Source organism: Pelecanus crispus, chromosome 2 (assembly GCF_030463565.1).
Source record: "Pelecanus crispus isolate bPelCri1 chromosome 2, bPelCri1.pri, whole genome shotgun sequence".
NCBI classification, from domain to species: domain Eukaryota; kingdom Metazoa; phylum Chordata; class Aves; order Pelecaniformes; family Pelecanidae; genus Pelecanus; species Pelecanus crispus.
Genome location: NC_134644.1, coordinates 126530086 through 126549078, shown reverse-complemented (window position 1 = coordinate 126549078; position 18993 = coordinate 126530086). Strand labels below are relative to the sequence as shown.

General features: G+C 40.1%; 1 protein-coding gene across 1 annotated transcript; it reads right to left on the bottom strand.

Annotated features, from left to right (window-relative positions):
• Nucleotides 1–10885: 10885 nt before the first annotated feature.
• On the bottom strand, nt 10886–18411 carry RNF138 (ring finger protein 138). The gene is made up of 7 exons (XM_075705955.1): nt 18284–18411; nt 17111–17276; nt 15472–15587; nt 13915–13983; nt 13310–13415; nt 12389–12496; nt 10886–10954 (listed from the first exon to the last, which is right to left on the bottom strand). The coding sequence occupies exons 1-7, from the start codon at nt 18409–18411 to the stop codon at nt 10886–10888; spliced, it is 762 nt and encodes a 253-aa protein (XP_075562070.1).
• Nucleotides 18412–18993: the final 582 nt, after the last annotated feature.

Below are 18993 nucleotides of genomic sequence, written 5' to 3'. Positions count from 1 at the left end.
GTAGGTGAAGTCCATCATTACTACATTATGATAACTAACATATGGTTCAACTATTTTTAAGCATTGCTGTGAGAAAAAGCGTTGGACACAAACTGTTATATAGAATGAAATGGACACGAGAAAATGGAAATACAGAGGAAACAGACACACTGAAATACAGGAAATTCCATTTAAACATAAGAAAACTTTTTTTATTATTATTCTAAGGGTTTTTAAGCACTGGAATAAATTGCCCAGAGAAGCTGTGGAGTCTCCATCCTTGGAGACAGTCAAAACCCAACCAGACACAGCGCTGAGCAACCTGCTGCAGGTGACCCTGCTGCAAGCAGGGGAATTGGACTAGGCAATCTCCAGAGGTGCCTTCCCACCTCAGCCATCCTGGGATTCAGTGAATAAAGCCACCACTAAAACCTTTTGAACAACTGAAAGCTAGCAAGTCTCTTGGCAGGTAAGACATTAATATATTAATAAATATGGGGGTTTTGACAGAAAGTGAAAATGGGAAATGTGTGCACCTAAAAAAAAAAAATCTGTCAGCAACATAATTTCATTATCTTGCTTTTAGAAAAGGCAATGCCATTTCTATTGTTGATGAATGTGAAACACTGTATTTGTCAGTAAATCATGTAATGTTAGTCTTCTGGACTATTTAAAAATTCCATACAAAATCAGTTTTTAAATGTCAGTACCATTGTACTATCACCACAGTTACTCTTTGGAGTTTTAGTTTCTTCCAACTTCAGTCATCCCTTCTACTTACCAGCTGCCAGAGAGTGCTGAAATTGCCACAGTTCGCATGCTTAAACTGAAAGTACTCATGGTAATTGTATGATCAGACTTGGCTAACGTTTCACTTTCACAGACTGACTACTTGGTTAGAACACCATAAAAACTAGAAATGGCATTTAGATTTTTGTATTGTAAATACAGACTCTCAAATGATTATATCAAAATTAATAACATTTCTCATACTATTTCAAGTACCAGAGCTGATAAGAAAGAACAGGTTGGTACGAAGTAATGGTGACACCTGAGCAATTTCTAGCCACTCAGATCCATGCTTATTTCATTGCTGGTCCACTGAGAAGAAGCAGTTGTGGATATTGTTGTTCTTATAATGTTAGTTTTTTCAACAAAATTAACAATAAGTATTGTAATCCTCAACCCACCAATAACCATGGTGTCAGTTGTTCTCAAATCAGTGATGTCTGGAAGGTTGAAAAGCTCTTTTGTCCAAGATTTCTTCTGCAAGTTCATCAGTCCTTGAATTCTGCACGCTGGCATCCTCAGCTGCTGGAGATGATGGTAGTTCTCCTTTTGGAGGCTCTCTAGGCTAGATTGGCTGTGTCCACAGCAATAAGTACTTCGGACCAACTGGAACAGATCTGTACATTGAAACATTTGGTGCTAGGAACCTGACATCTGTGCTGTACACGTCTCAAAGGGTGTTACTTCAGACTGGCTTTGATTTGATCCCAAGGACTGGACATCAGTGGTGGCAACTGGACTGCACTAGGTGGGGATCTGAAGAACATATTCTGGTTTAGTTTCAAACCAAAGGGATTCAATTTGGACGCTCCAAAACTGCTCTGTGATGCGAGCTAAAGCAAGGCAAGTGGGAATGATGATGATGATACTTGCTTAAAAAATACACTCCTGATCAAAACTACCTTACAAGCGTTTTCTTGAGATGGTGGAATATAATGAACTCAAAAGAAATAGCACATTTTTTGGTCTTACTACTTGGTGTGGGAAGAAAGCTTAAAAGCCTGTTTTTCTACTTCTTTGGTTCCTTCTACATGCAAATAATCAAGACAATCTGCTCTTTGTTCCCACATCCCCACTTCTAAGATGTATCAACCAAGCACTGAGACCTCACACCAACCTCTTCACAGTAGGAGATCGGAGAATGATTTTCCTGTCACCAAGAAGGGCTGTATGAACCTGTGTCATGGCCATTGCTGCTTTCAGGACTGGCTAAAAAGTGAGTTACCCAAAGAAAACACTAGAAGGTGTTGGAATTGGCATATAGTGACACCAAACAGAGAAGGCATCAGATTTATATGCTAAACCTGCATTGTAACATACAGTCCCCATACATGTTATTCCTCCAATTCACACTGCTTTTTCATTAATTAAACTCAGTTTTGACACCTCAACCAGCCACCTGGTATAATAAAACAAGACACAATAGAAAATTAAACAATATATGAATGGAATGTCAGGGCTTTTAAGGGAGAAGTTCTTGGCATAAATTTCAGTGTCACCCATCAAGTAGTTAGATGGGTTTTTAATACCTGTTGAGGAAAAACTAATAAATAGATGGGCAGTCTTAAGGAAGCTTTTTTTCTATCTAATCATGGAAGATCTTTTCTATAGAGCTTACCTACTTTTGTGACCACATTCTCTACAACAACAAACACTTTGCTTTATCACTGACTTACTATCTATGTTCCGGCAATATACATACCCCTTATTTTCCTTAAGGGTTTTGCTATATGATTCCTTGCATTTTTCTTTGAAGCTGAAGAGCACTATAGCCATGTCATACTTCTAAGATGGAGGTCCACAGTAAGAAATAATTGAGTATTACAGGAGATGAATTAATAAGGGATAGTGCAACTTATTTGAGTAGATGGTGTGCATTTTCAGATGTACAAAAAGAACAGCAGTCTTGGATCTTGTCTTTATTCTACAGTTACTTGACATATAACAGCCAAAAGTAACACACACCCTTTCTCGATACAGTCAGGGACCCATGGAATTCGAGGATGTTATTTCCATTACCATTTTGATCTGCAGGTAGAGTCCATCAGCATCCTGACTACAAGCTCTGTATTTGAGGAAAAGTAAAAACATTAAATACAAAGCAGAAGGAGCAGGTCTTTAGCTGGTTGATTGCTTTTTCCTTTCTTGCAATTCTTTGCCTTGAACATGTTTCACAACTTTTATGGGTGCTAAGCTATCTAATGAGCCCTGAGTAACTATAAGAGACACCTGAAAAATCTGGGCTTTTGCCAGTCAATTACATTTCTTTCCCCATAGACCCACGTGCTCCCATGCTGCTAGTAGAAGCAACAAAAAGACATCAGAACTTGATGTGGAGTTTGCTGCAGATCTATTGCAGTGACCACTTGGATCTCCTGCTGAGTTCACTTCGCTAGCACCAGACAGATGGGGAGCACCAGGGAGCAGACGGCGTGTTCTCTTGGACAGGCACCGTCTCTTTGTGTCTGCCCAGTAGCACTGTTGCCAGTGGGCACCACGGCAGCACAGGTAATAATAATACTGCAGTTCTTATCCTGTGTCTTGCTGCAGAACAAGGAACATTCATCAGGCATCATCCAACATAGATGGGAAGCAATGCCTGCTTCAGTCTTCTTCGTAAAGCTACGTCTGTGGATAATAAACCAGGAAGATACAGTAATGGGGGCAGAGAGATTGGAAAAAATGAGTGAAGTACAGGAGAACAAGAAAGCTCTTTTTTAAAAGCCAAAGGAATTTAATTTCAAAATGCAATGTCACCTAAATATAGAGAACCATAAAAACAATTAAAAATCATTCTATACAGACAGATATTTTCTAGCATTTTTGGTAGGCAGTTCCCTGTTTGAACAGTTTTGTTGATCTGTATTTCAGCACAGATGCTTTGGTAATGTTGCGATCGGTATACTGCTCAGTGAACAAGTGTGATTCATGGTTGCTTGTTGACATTTGGATAGAACCTGACTGATCATGAGTTTCAATGTCAACTGCAAGTGATATGAATTCATTCAATAATCTTGAAAAGTGCTGGCTTGTAGAGCATTGTGTAGCTCACTTAGTAGTGCTTACAGACCAAATGTTAAAGAGCAGGAGGATATTCAAATGGTGTATTATTCTCAATATATTTTTCCTTGCCCTGTCTCAAACTTCCTGCACTATCTTGCACAAATTAGTTTTCACTTTTTCAGTTAATCTCCCAAATGGGGGTACAGCAATAGTATCTCCTTGGCTGAGGCAAAAGCACCAATGAAGATAAGGGCTGTCTGAGAAACCTGCAAGATAAGAGACTCTCAGTCAAATCCAAGATGTTTCAAGTTGAACACCTAAGTGTTTCAAGTTAGGAAACTTCAGTGTTTACAAACCTAGCAGGAGTCATATGGAACTTAGTGTAAGAAAGTGAAAATTACAACAGATATCAAATACAAATGTTCCATCTTCTTGCAGAGGAGCAAACAAGACATGTTTGCTTTGATTAAGAGTTATCAAGAAAATGAAGCAGCCCTTCAAATTCTTCCCACTGCTTAGCTACAGGTAAATTAAAAAACAAGGTGAAAAAGCAAACCGCAGAAGCTTGGGGGTATAATTTTGCATCCCTTACTGCCCACTGCCACTTCAGACATGTACTTTAACAATTATCTTTTATTTGGTGTGAGAAAATAATTCATAAATTAAATAATTACTCATACAGGATTACACCTCCCCCCTTTCACAGGAATCTGAATCATGTCTGACATGTTTTTACACAAACATATTTTATGGTAAATATGAATCAGATTACAGTGTGAAACAAACTGTGACTGATCCGCAACTACTAAAGCGGCTGTAGCTGGCCTCTGAGTACCATGCCACTACAGAAGCATGCTCCAGGGATACTTAGATCTTTCTCAAATGATGGAGCATGAGCCTTAGCTGGGAGAATTTCTCTCGTCATTCCAGAGGCCTGTAGCAACCACAAACTATTGTGTGTGTGCTGCCACAGAACAACTTAGAAGACTTAAGTAATATGAAGAGCTAATGAAGCATACCTGTACTTGGCACCTGGTGGACCTCATCACCGCAGCAGATGGAATTAGGAAGGTCATCGCCGTGTGTGCAGTTTGAGAAAGCAAGAAGTCAAAAATCAGCAATAACCCCCTTGCCCATTATCACAGAATGCAACAGTCCTCACATGCCCCCGTGTGACTCCTGTGTGCACTACAACGCTCTAGTTTGCAAGACGACCTCTACAGAACGCGTTTGGGCAAGGAAAGGTCTTGCAAGTAAATGGAGTTTGCATGAACATGTTACATTTTACGGTCACTCGTGAAGTGGGGAGCACTCAGCTCTTCCCAGAGTGGAGGCCTGGGGGAACACAGCTTACTTGCCACAGATGATAAAGCACACAAGTAAATCTGTAAGTTTAAGGTTTTAAAATAAGCTAGAAACATTCTTTCTGTAGATTGGAATGACCCCAGTCGTCTCGTAACCCCTAAAATATATGAAAGATTTATTACCTTTTATGAAACATCTGGATAGAAATACCATATCTCAGATGTGCCTGAGTACAACTACTTAGTGAATTAGCATCCTTAAATACTATACTTATTTAGACACAACCCAAAAATATTCAGTGCCCTCTTGTGGTTTGAATTCTGAAAGAATTAAAATTTGTAAGAGAAACTACTGAAGTTTGAACAGTCTCATAACTGAGGTGGCACATAAATCGCACCTTCTGTGACATTGCTGCCACAACAGTTACCCTGGAGAAAAAAGCCACCATCTTCCTACTGTCTTCTGTCCATACCTGCAAAAACAGAGAACCTAACACAAGGCTTTCAAAAAAAACAAGTATGTATTACTGTTAAAGAGGTCTGCCTGAGATGGTTTTGACTTTAAACATCATCCTGGTCTCTCCAACCCAAACAAATACCCTCCTTCTCCCCCCCCCCAAAAAAAAAACCCAAAATAAATGGTTCTGGCATTCAAAAAAAAAAAATCTAACTGGTAAGACGTTCAGATTCTTTCAAACTACAAACACATTCTGAGAAATATAAACTCCTCCAGCCATAGAAGTAAACATGGCAGGCAAACTCTGGAAATTATTGATGCTAAGTTTCTTAGTTACTCTATTTACCCCTGAGGCTCACATCAGCCCCAAGATATTGAGGACACAGCCAGAGGAGCTTATAAAATATGCAGAATATAAGACAATACTTAGTAGCTAAGTAATATAATCTTAGCTATTTAACTGCTGATTACTTTAAAAGACAGAAAGGGGAGGGGGGGTGAAGGAGACAGGGTAAACGTATAAGAATTGCTGTAAGGAAATACATACAGAGAAAAAAAGAGAGACAGAAACACAAGAGTAGAGAAAGAATATAAAGTAACAGAGAGGAACACTTTTCTTGGTGACTAAGAGTCCTCATAAGCTTAAGCAAGTTCATAAAAACAGTATTCTGTCACTAAGCTCTGGGAAATGACCTGCAGCTTCATGGAGCTGAGGAATGCATCCTAAATGCATATAGAGGATTTTAAGGCAAAGATTTAAAATGGAATTAGATGCTTTCCACAGAATGCATTTGGCAGTGATGACTTACGTTTTTTTTTTTTCTTTTTTCCCCTCCAATTTCCTAACACTTTGGGGGTGGTGGGGGAATAAACATAAAATTGACTTTCCTAGCTCTTTCCTGATCATGTCCACAAAAATAGAGATATAGGACTGGGCAGGGGGGAGAAAATGTTACCGACAGAGTAAGGCTAGTTGGGGCTGGAAAATGAAGAGGTGAAAACTGGCCCTTCCCAAAGCAGACCTACAGTTTGAGAAGAGTAAGAAACAGTACAGACCTACTCTTCTCATGAGGGGAAAAAAAGGTCCACGCTTTAACCCCTAGTAAGAGTCTGGTAATTCACTGCGAAGTGGCGATTTTAACATTATTGAAAAGCCTTCTCATAGTCGAGGCCCTGAATTTTGTCTCCTACGTGTTTTCAAACATACCCGCAACAGGACACAAGAGAAACCTGGTATCTAGAGCAAGTTTAAATGCACACTGTGGTGAGAACAGACTATGTAGTGTTTGTGCCCTTTCATTGCTAGTTTCTCCAATTCTAAAAGAACTCTGAAGATGCTTTTGTTAGGTATTCTTGTAGCTCTGCTTGCCTGCAATAAAACAACCTTGGCTGCCAGGTTCTGCAGTCATTTCACAAACAGCACAGTGTTAACAAGACGTAGCAAAGGGCACATCTCTTAAGAGCATCCATGAACTAGCGTGTCTGTTTCAGCATAAAGCAAAAGATATAAAAAATACACTAGGTGTACTTTTTTTTACAGCAGAACCCTCACAGACACTCATGTGTTCAAATCTCACCGGACTCGAAAGCCCCATCTAAAAAGAGGGACACAGAAATGCTTCCCAAATACAGAAAACCTTCCAGCCCTGACTACCTGTCAGAAGATGACCTGGGTGCACAAACTCCCTCTCTCTCCCTGGGAATGAAGCCCTGGCTTAGGACTGGAGCAGGACAAAGAGGAGCTGTGCAGAGCTCACATATCCTATAACCAACATAATGCCAATGAGAATTAAACACATTGAGTGCATTCTCTCTAAATAATGAAATATGCTTTCCTCCAGCAAAAGAAAATTAAATGGAATCACTAACAAAGGGCTTATAACCATATTCACAAGATACAATCATCCATTTAGAGGTCAGAAAACTACATTCTAAGGGGAAAGAACAGTAAACTAATAAAAAGTAAATTTACATATTTTTGCTATATTTCTAGCATTCAAAATAAGACATGAACTCAATTTCATAACCATATTATCATCTGTATGTCCTTAGAATGCAAAAGCCCAAAAAATAACCAAAGGGCTTTTCAGCTCAGAAATACAGGGCAGACAGACAAATCATTTAGATGCCACCTTGCTGGTCTAATACTGCAACCAGCCCAAACTTATTGACAATTCTTTCCTCAGAAAAACATTACCTCTCCTTAGCAAATCTACCTTTAAATAACAAGGCTTTGCTATTGGCCCCAAATGTTACATACCTCTTTCTCTCTCCTTTCAGGAGGTTATTTCTCTATTAAAATCACATGGGACAGCAACATATGAACATGGGGGGCAGAAAAGAAGCATGAATGAGTTTTGTCCAACCTATCATCTTTTCTGCTCATGGAAAGATCTTAAGATGTGATATAAGGTAACTTGTCAGCTCATGAGAGGATCATGAGCCACAATGCATCAGTTCCAGCAGCATACACGCCATTCTAATCATTTAAAGTGTGAACACACTTGTGAATACAACTGACCACGTACTTAAGTTTAGAAAGCATCTGGAAAGGAAGAAGTAGCATCAAGGGGACTGATCATCTTTATTATGCAACAGAGACAAACAGAAAATAAAATACTTTAATATAAGAAAAAATAGAAGGTACAATTCAAACTTAATATACCATATTGAAACCATACACAAGGCAACGTGAACATGAAAACATTGTTAAACAGCAATCTTCTAGTAAAGATTGCATGTTTCGAGTACAAGCATCACCCATCACAAATACACAGCTTTTTGTGTATGTCTGGGTTTCAGTGAGAAAGATCATGACCAGCAGCAGCATATTTAAATAGATTGTTTCACTTTCATTAAACGCTTAACCCAGTGAATGTATTGGATGCAATCTCTTCATATAAAGTATGAAATCTTAAGCAAGGCAGTGCCTGCCAATACAGATTTTAACATATGCAAATAAAGAGGATAAACATTTTGCAAGGTTTTTTTACATTGCATTTATACACGTGTTGCTTTAAAATGGGTATTCAAGTCTCTCAACATTTAAACATGACTAAAATGCTCAGCAACTACACATCAAATGACAACTAATTATTGCTATAGAAAAATTTGTTTCCCAGAGTTTTAAAATAGATGTAATTTCATTTGCAATTCTCAAGATATGTTCAAGTAATAGAAATAACTAGTTCCAGTGTCCATGAGGCATTCTGAATCTGTATTGGCTGTAGGCATTTATTGCCAGATCATATAAATATTTTATTGAATCTAAAATTACATGTAACTATTAAATTCCTTAGGAAATGTATGCAGTAATAAAATCACCACAGTATGCATTTTTATTTTAAAAAGCTAAAACTTTAGCATCAGGCTACCTTAAAATTCCTTTCTGTCAAAGGGCACTATTTCATAGTCGGCTTTATAGAGGAAAAGAGAAAGTAAAAAATCCATACAACCTTTTCAGTTGGATCAGTGAGCCAAATCCCCAAATCAGTATGTGGTCACACAAGCACTAGAGCTGACAGACGAGTGAGAATACGCAGACAATAGTATTGGGGGCAAACAGGGAAGTTGGAATACAAGATCAAAGTGCGGCCTGCTGCCAAAATACCATATTAAGCCAGTAACAAAATGCAAGATGTTAAGTTGTGATAAAAAGGATATAACCTTTAGACATTACTGAAGGCATAGCCAGCTAAAATACAGAGAAAGTTGGCTTTTTCAGAAATGTTTTACACTTAAAAACCAGAAAACAGAACTGTCAAGTTAGTGTATAGTGTTTTAGTTCCAATACTCAACATATTAGAACAAAGACTCAGTTCTGAAACCCATTACATTGCAGAATGAGGCATTTCAACCTTACCAGTTTTGGAATATGAAATATCCCAGTATTTAAAGAATAATCGAAACCTCTATTTGGAGAGCAAATGGGAACCGGGGCACAAGTAGTAGATTGTACTTTGGCTGCACAACTGATACTATGACACATAAGTCACCAACTAGACTAGGAAAATTACTGGGGATGTTCTCCACCACATATACAATACCCATTAAGAACAGTAGTTTGACAATGGGCTATGGCAACACAGGAGGAAGAGTCAGTCCTAGAAGGTACACACACTCAGAACAGTCTCTGTTTAAACCTACAAAATATAAGCTGTGCAGTTTGCTTTCCCCTTCTCCCCATTAGTATTAAATAAAAGACCTTAAAGTTCTTTTACAAATGGATTTTCCATTTAAATTAAAAAATTGCATTATTGCTCTGTCTTCTCCGATTTTAATGACTGTCTTTCTGGGAATGTGGAAACCTAGAATAGGAACTCTTAAAATACGTTGGTAACTATTTTAAAGCAAGTTTTTCTTCTCAACTATTTTTTCAAAGCCTTTGGATGCAAGAGATGTCCAAGTTTTAAACAGTCTTACCAAAATAAACAAGTTAATTTCTGAGTGTTGGTAGGTCTGAAGCCAATCAGTTCTCTAGTTACACAGCCTTCCATGAAAGACAGAACAGACCAAAACTTGAATTCCAAATGAAACAACAGAAGTTCTTAAAAAGCTCCACCAAAATGAAAGACTAGCTGGTCACAGTCATATACTGAATAAGTATACCTTTTGCATGTCATCTTGAATTGCTCAGAAAGTTGCTCATCTTCCTTAGTAGTTGGGAGTACAGGGAAAACTCCTCACCCACCACTTCAGTAAGCAAGCGTCCTATTTCAGTTCCCCTCCAAAAGGGGAAAAAATAGATGTAATTATTCCTAGGTAATGGCATCATTCTTTCTCAATGAAAGGTGAGAGAAAACCTGCTCTGCATTGTTGATCTATAGAAAACAATTTTTTTTATTTCTTAAGTAGTTGTTATTTTCATTCACATAGTAACAGTAAAAAACAAATCACAACATCAAATAAAACTTTGTCCTTGGGGAGGAGGGAAAAAAAAAAACATCTCAGATATCTTAGCAAATGACAGCTGAACTTAAAGAAACACAACAGTGCAACAGAACATCTTTGCATGTCTTTCTAAAGATACTTTCTAAGTTGGTTTTGGTGAATTAAAATATCTGACATTAATAAAAGAAACTGTGTAATTAACAGAGTAGTAAAAATTAGAGAAAATCAAGACAACAGTGAGAAGTCCCAAAAAGGTCCCTAATTCCACAGGGACAGATCTCAGTAAAGATGTCAAGTTTGAGTTTCAGCACAATCATTTACGAAAAATCCTTATGAGCGTGGAAAAGTTAAGCCTGAAAAGTGGTTACTGAATACCGTTTTTATTAATATACACTTCAGATCACCAACAGAATTAATGTAATTTTTCTCTCAGATAATCAGTAAGATGAAGGGGGGCTATACTTTAAAAGTTCACATGACAGGATTCTTGAACTGCATTTTGGTATTGAGCTTCTTCATCAAGCTGAAGATTCTAAACAAAATGAAAACATCATCAAAATGGACAAATACTCAAGATGTACCATAGTCCTTAGTTTAATCATTCATTTTCCACATTTTTACATAGGAATTGGCACCTAGATGAAGACTCTCCATCTTTATGTGTACTAGACGATTGTTTATGTTGCATGGTATCTTTTATTTAACCAAATACCAAGAGATACATGAGACAGGAGAAGAATCGGATGAGTGGGACAAGGCTCATTAAGCAGAAGGGTCCATCTTCTCTCCCTGGCTCAATTACATTACAGAATAGCCAGCTCAGGAAAGCTGACTGTGTCACGCAATTCTTGTAACAGGGCTTCCAACCAGCCATAACACCCTCCATTAATAAAAACAAAATGTGATCCCCAGACAACAGTAATCACAGATTGTTGAGAATATACTGCTTAAAAGGAAAAAGCAAACACGTATCGCAAAAGATGGGTTGTTAACCCTGCTACTTTTGAAGAGCTATCTTCCAAGTTGTTAATACGCCAGAGTAATACACCTTTTTAGTGCAATTCTGGCAGCTTCCCCAAATCAGAATCCCAATCACCAGTTTTACATCCTCAAACATGCAAGATGCACTCATGTTGAAGAGCCCAATCCCCTGTATCAATCTTCTAGCTCTTCATGCCTTTGCCACAGATCCCTCAACACAAAGAACAATATGCATCACCTTTGCCGTCTTTAAGCAGTGAGGCTGCCTATGCCTCAAATACTATGCTCGTCCCACACAAAGCTCAAGCAGTGTACCCCAAAGCCTGTCAAACTCTGTAAAAACTACAACACACTCTCCAGCTCTCTGATCCCACATGCAGAACTCAGCTGGCTGGCTTGACTTACGATCCACCCACTGATTACATCTGTGTGTGTAGCTCTGCATTTACTCCAAGGTCATTTACTCAAAGTGAGCCTGAAAGAAGGCAACCAGAACCATGATTTAATGACACAGCTCTTTTTCACACCGCAGCCTCCCTTGCAACATACTGGAAGAGAGGCTGGAGCAGCAATACCAGCTAGTCAAGCTGCACTTTGAGTCCTGAGAATTACGATTTAGCCATTTCTGCCATAAAAGGTCAAAAACGTCAATAAAACAGAGCAGCATCTACTTTATTTCCCCCAGAAGCAGCAGTAATAAGCTCTTCTGGAGGAACACATAGTTCAGACTGAGAACACTAAGCTAAAGACTTAAGTCATCAGTTTGGAGCCGAGCTTAACTGTTGACAACACCTATTCCTGGTAGCACTTCATGTTGATAACAAAGTTGAAGAACAGACGGGCCTACTCCTGAGTTCTGTACAGAGCAGGAACATAGCATGTCCAGAGCACAAACAAGTTTGATACAAATTTTTTATTTGGCATTTTTATTTATAGAAAAAGGTTACCATTTATTCCCCTACACATTAAAGAAGAAAAAGCTTACCACAAATTCTCCGTAGTCAAACCGGTGTCTTAGATTTAGATGGCTAACAAGATTTCTAGTAACCTGGTTAGTATCTGCCCAAGGAAGAGATACACAAATAGGACAGATCTGAATTTGGAGGGGAAGGGGAAAGAGAGAGAATTAAAAAAAAGTTATTGGTAATACAGAATGCATTAAAGACATGTTCTACAGGAATAACTAGTCTATTACTCATCCAGTACCAAAATACAGTAGAGATGTTCACATAAAATCATAGTTCTAAGTGTTCTTTTCCTCAGTTGTGTAACATGCAGAAATTACATTTCAACTTGCCAAATTGCTTAAGTGTTTCTTTTAGGAGTGGGGGATTATCACATCTGTCTGGCACTCTTTTTGTCAATATCTGTTGTTTAAAATTTAGAAAAGAAAGTGATTACTGCATCCTACTTATTGCTTGGGAGGACTTTCCATACAATTGAGATGATCAAGTAAGCTGAAAGAAAAAATAACACACCCTATACAGATGAAAAGAACAGAAAACCAAACAGATTTTTCTCCTTCACTCCCTTAGATTACCTTACATTACTTTTCAAGTAACTGTAGGTTTCACGTGAAACAATAGTTACATTACAAATGGGATTCTACAGAAACAGACCTGAATTACTAAATGAAGAAGAGTGTCAGGCTCAAAACCTGAGTTTGTTTCACATCAAGATAAATGAGACAGCTAAGTCAGAAATGCCTTAGAACTGACAAGAAGTTGGACAAGAAACATCTCCAAAAGAAAGTCACTCCTCAAATTAAATGCACTGCATTAAGTATACTGTCTTTCTCAGACCACAGTGACCTTTACAGATATAGAATAGCTACTACACATTTAAAATTGTTCACATAATTATAATGGAAATAGCTTAAGAAGCATACAAAAGCAACTCTACTTACTACAGGAACTATCTGATAAAGATGTCTATTATTACAGTGATCCAGCAAGCGTTGTCTGGTAAAATTGGCTTCCTGACATAGGGGGCATTTGAAGGTTGGGTGTCCACTGTAAACAGAAATACACAGTATTAAACAGAAAAGAGAGTTTTAGAAGTAGTGTTACAGAAAGTTTAATTCATCTGTTATCTTGTCATTGTTTTCTCTTATTTTGATAACAACAAAAAAACCCCACCCTCACTGACATAGTAGCGGATCTAATGGACTTCCAGTGCTACTTCCAAATTGCAATTTTAAAGCACATTTATTATTTGTAAGCCTAAATGCATTCTTCTGAGACTTGGACTTCAGAAAGTTCTTTTGCTGCAATTGCAGCTGCACCCTGTTCTTACTTACTGGTAACATCTTTCAGTGCAAATCCTTCAGGGAAGTACTGAAAAAAACAAATTCTAACATACAGATGCAAATGTAGAAGAAAGTACAGGGGGATTTTTAATACAAGTTGTTGTAGGTGTTTGTGTGTTTTGTTTTTTTTTTTTAAGTTAGTAGAAGCTTGTACTATGACTGGATCTATTTTAATAATAACTATAGAAAAATAAGCAGCCTACCTTGTTTCTCCTTGAAGTATTTGATTATTAGCCATCTCGCCATTATCAGATATTGCATCACTCCTGCTACTTTAAATGAAAAAAAAAAAAAAAAAAAAAGAAAATTGAGATTATTTTACTCCACTATCAACAGTTTTAAGAGTTTAATAGTAATGGGGGTGGGGAGGAGAATCCATTAAGTCCCATGAATTTCAAGGTAAAACATATGGCACATATTTAAACTCTCACAACTTTTCCTATGGATCAAGGTATGTCTCAGTATTTATTTACCATGGTGACCCTTAGTGGAATACTACACAACTTTATAGGAAAGCGGTATATAATACAACAGACATTTAGTCAACGAGAATAGTAATGGAGATTACAGCCAAGTAGCTCAAAAGGCATTATGAACTGTGTGAATACAAGATAGATAGTACTTTCTAAGTTTTTTTGATTTAGGACTATATAAATAGGCATTTAACTGCCATGTGTTTACACAAATAATTTACAACTTTTAACTACAGCAAGACAAATTTCCTTATGTTGTGCACAAAATCAACTGTTTCCTAAAGTAAGAGTGACAAACAGGACCATTTTAGAAAGTAAAAATGATCATACATGCACCTCTAGCTAAGCCAGAAGAAACCGCTCAGACATGCCGATTATCCTAAGAGTATTTACAGTCACAAATCTGGTGACAGTACATTTTTTTCTACTTCTGTGATATTATAAGCACAGGTATTCTGCTATGGCATAGTCTACAAGTAATGATATAACAATATCCAGACACTTCAGTGAAACGTTGCTGCAACTAGTGTTGGTAACAGCTTAAACTTCCGCTTTCAATATGCTGACGGGTTGAAAACAAAACACAGAGAAGTTCAGACCACTAAAAATAGAAAATAGATGTCAAAACAAAGTAAATAAAGGATAGGCTATATATAATAAAGCCCTGTGAAACTAATATGTAAAAAAGGGTCTTCAAAAATAAGCAAAAATCCCCAACCAAACCAAACCAGTCAGAAGGTATGAAAAAGAAAAGTTCTTTAGCTTTACTGCCTGAAAACAAATGGTAAGTGGCGTTTGTATTTTATGGTCTGTAATATACTGGAGTTCCTTATACGTTTCATAAGAGATCACTTCAAAGTAAATTCAATGGGAAAGCAGAAGCTTACACAGTAATGTTTTGAAACAGGATACCCACTAAAACAGACTTAGGAAAGGGGAGGGGGAATAAAGAGAGAAGGAAACTTCCCTGAGGCTAAATATTCTGAAATCTGTTACAAAGTAAGCTGCTCAAACACTGTCAAGGCAAGAAAAGCAAGCTACAAATACTATACACTTTTTAGGAGAGCCCCTAGAAGACATTCCAAACCATCATGTAGAAAGGTTTTCTTCTGTAAGCTAAGAGTAAAGAAAAAGACCTGGAAAAACTGTCATTTTGTTGAAGCACAAAAATAAGGACAGTAATTATCGCAAAAAGAAGGCATGCCCTGGAAAAAAATACTTTCCTTTGGGGGTGGGGCAGGACACCAAAAAGAAGATGCATTGTTATACATAAAACACCCTGATTACCTGTTCCCTGTTGAATCTTGGGAAATCTGTAAGTTTGGAATAATAGAAGAAACACCATATTCATCCTGATACTTCTTACACGTTTTATAATGCTGTCTCATCCACGAAAATCTAACCTGTAAATGAAATGCCAAATTATTGAAATTATACTAAACAATCCAGGGATAGAAGGAAGAGATAATTCTGCCAACAGAAAGCAATGCATGCAGGAATTGTATAGACATCATATGCAGCAGAAACCAGAACTGGTGTCTCCCCTCTCAGCATGAACACTTTCTTCCCCGACAGGAGATCTTCGATTCCTTTTTCCATAGAGTCTCTGTTACTCTGTGAGACTGGAAAACATTCCCACTCCCCAAACTCCCATAGCCAGGCAACTGAGAGAGCTCTCTCAGGGGTGAAAGCAGTGAGTAAACTCCATTTAACTGAAACAAAGTCACAAGAACTACACCTCCCACATCCAGGATCAATGACTGATGAGCTACAACAGAGATGGGCCATGAGGATGGGATAAGCATCACTGCTCCTTCAGTCTTCTCTGGCCTCTGTAACCTTGTGCAGAGCAAAATCTTTTTGTGTTAGGAGTGTTCTGAGAATATATAACTTTTCTCTTTGAGGCGGCGGGGGTGGGAAGGTGAATGAACACCAACTTAAGGCTGCCTATCCAGCCTAAATGCATGGTAAGACAAGTTGCTTTGATTTGTCAGGAGACAGCTATGCTGGACATGCCCTAAATCAGAATTTCAGATCCAACAGCATTGTCAGAAAGTGCATACAGCTTTAGAGGCTGAACAAGATCACAACTCATGTGTCTGTGCCTAAATTCCATTACAGTTCTTCTGGGGATCTGTTTGGTTCTTCCTTCCAATTTACCAACTTGTTATTGTTTATTTCTCCTGGCTTTTCATCCTAATGAATCATGTGGAACAAAGCAAGCAGCTCAGATTTCCACTAGTGCTAATCTTCACACTGGCAGAACTAAGTCCCAAGTGAAACGAAACAAACATGAAGACAACTACCTGGATTTGATGCAATCTTGATGTAAACAAAATGTGTGGCTGAAATCCTGCATCCATTCATATCAGAAGAGAGATTACACTATTTCAGTGGGGGTCAAGACTTCACCCAATGTTCTGAAAATAACGACCCCTTTACAAAGGGAACGAAGGGAATGTAAACAGACTGATAGGGCAGGGGGAAATTACATGACTTTATGTACACTGAGAGTAATCAACCCATAATTTGGTGGTTTAAATTAAATTTCACAGTAGCTCTAAGCACTTTCATTTCCATAGTGAAAGTTTCTGACGTTTTCCATATATCTGCAACTTTCATTTTGAGTTGTCTTAACTTTTCTTTTGCCAGTTTTATAGCTACATCCAGTTTTCGCATTGTTTTGGGGAAAAACTGGCACTCCACTTAAAAAGTCCTTATAGCCAATACAAGATCCTCCTTCAGTTTACACCTGTTATGCATACCTAGCAGGTACTGCATACCTAGTATATGCACAAACCTTACAAAGCTAAGTTCAAACTGCTATAAGCTCTTCAGCTCCATGACAAGAACGACACACAGCAAAAGTGTGTCTGGTCAAAAATAAGAAAAAAATTATCCAACTTTTTGTAAAGTTTTACTCTACCTGCTTCTCACAGCATCTACAGCCCCCAGAAGCTTTCTTCATACTGTTTTCAACATCTAGAGCCCTTTTGGGATATGTTCTTTCTTTTTTAGTCACGCTCCCCCGGCAGAGAGGACAATGTGTTCCACTTTCTCTGATAGCTGTCAAGAAGCACTTCCTGCAAAACCTAAATTAAAAAGTTACCACAAACACAGGTTAGCAAAGCGAAGAGAGTTAGATACTTTGTCCTTGAAGAGAGCTGGGTGATTATTAGGAAAAAAAAAGATACATATCAGAGTAACAGCCTACTGAATACAGATCTTTATAAATATAAGCAAAATGACATAATGGTGCTTACAAAGACGAATACGGAAATTAGGGGAACTTGGCAATGTACTTTAGGTAAAGATCTTACTGTTTACTGACTAATATTCCCTAGCTGTACACTGGATTGATCATTAATGAGATATTAAATGGTGCAGCAGGCACGTGACATTGGAAAATCTTATCAGAGTAACTCCTGTTTATTGGCCTTAAGCGGAGCCAAAAATACTGCAAAGCTTCATTTAGCATGCATTTCCAAAGATTTCGGTCCATCAGCTTTTGCAGTTCTCCTCTCACTTTCTTTTCTTCGTGCATCAACTGCCAAAGCTATTTTGCTTTTCTACAAAGTGGTACTTTGTAATTCAACGTTCCTGTGAAAAACGCATACTTCCCCACTATGAATAGATGAACTGAAAGGAGAGAACAGCTACGCTACGGTCCTCGTTTGAAAACGAACGGGACACTACGAAGTCAAAACCGCGAGTTAGGTTAGATGCGCAACATGCTCTCCTCGGCCGCGAAACTCGGCCACCGCCGATCAGACAACCGGGGGCTTGCTTCAAGAGCTGGCTTTCCTGACTGCCCGCTCCTCATTCGCTACAAAGGAAAGAGGCGAGGGAAGGCCGGGGCGGCACTCGGCATGCCAGCCTTAAAGCCAGCTCCCGGCGGCGGCCGCGGCTCCGTGGCCGGGGCGGGCTGGCGGCAGCGAGCTCCGCGGGTCCCGCGGCGCGTCCCGGCTGCGGCGCGGCGGGCTCCAGGCCGAGGGTCCGTGCGCTGGGGCGTGGGGGGCAGAGAAGCACAAGGCACAGAGGGGGAGGAGGCGAGGGAAAGGTTTGGGGAAGGAAGGGGCGGGAGGGGGGGAATACCCACACGTGCTGGCAGTTCGCGGTCCTCACCGGCGTTTTGAACACCTCCTGGCAGACGGGACAGTAAAAATCATCCTCGCTGAAGCACGCTGCTGCTGCTGCCGCCGCGGCGGCGGCGGCTCCCTCGGCCATGGCAACGCGGCAGGGCCTCTCCGTGTGGATCGGAGACAAGAAACAAGCCCCGCCCTGGCGAGCTGAGCTGAGCCGAGCCGAGCCGAGCCGAGCCGAGCCGAGCTCCGCTCCCGCGGGACCCCGCCGGGCAGCCCCGGGCCGCGGGACAAGGCGGAGGGCGCCGGGGGTCCGGGAGAAGATGGCGGGTGGGCACCTGGCACCAGGTGGGAGGCCGGGCTGCGGCGGAGGCGGGTGGGGGAGCGGGCCCGGCCTGCGCGCCGCACGCCCCGCCCCGCCTCTCCCCCCTCCCTCCCCGGCCCGGGAAGTGCCCCCGCCCCGCGCTCTACCTGGCGGTACCCGGGGAGGGAGCCACCGCGGCGGCTGCCGCCTCCCAGCAGCCCAGCCGCAGCTCCGGCCGGCCTCCCGGCGGCACCCAGGCCCCACCGCCGCTCTCTCCCGAGGGGTGGGCAGGGGCGGGACCGGGGCCTGTGTTTCCATGGCGATCGCCTCCCGGCCCGGCGGGGCTGCTCTGACACGGTGGGGCGGCCTCACCCTCCCTCCTCTCCGCCCTGCCCGGGAGGCTTTCCCCCCCGCTCCGCCTAC

Excerpts from the sequence above, each read along its gene's own strand:
- RNF138 (XM_075705955.1), bottom strand. The coding sequence starts at position 18,411 with ATGGCCGAGGGAGCCGCCGCCGCCGCGGCGGCAGCAGCAGCAGCGTGC. Across the intron at positions 15,588-17,110 it reads GTAGATGCTGTGAGAAGCAG|GTTAGATTTTCGTGGATGAG; the intron begins GTAGAGTAAAAC and ends TTTCATTTACAG. Across the intron at positions 10,955-12,388 it reads TTGACTACGGAGAATTTGTG|AATCTTCAGCTTGATGAAGA; the intron begins GTAAGCTTTTTC and ends CATTTTGTTTAG.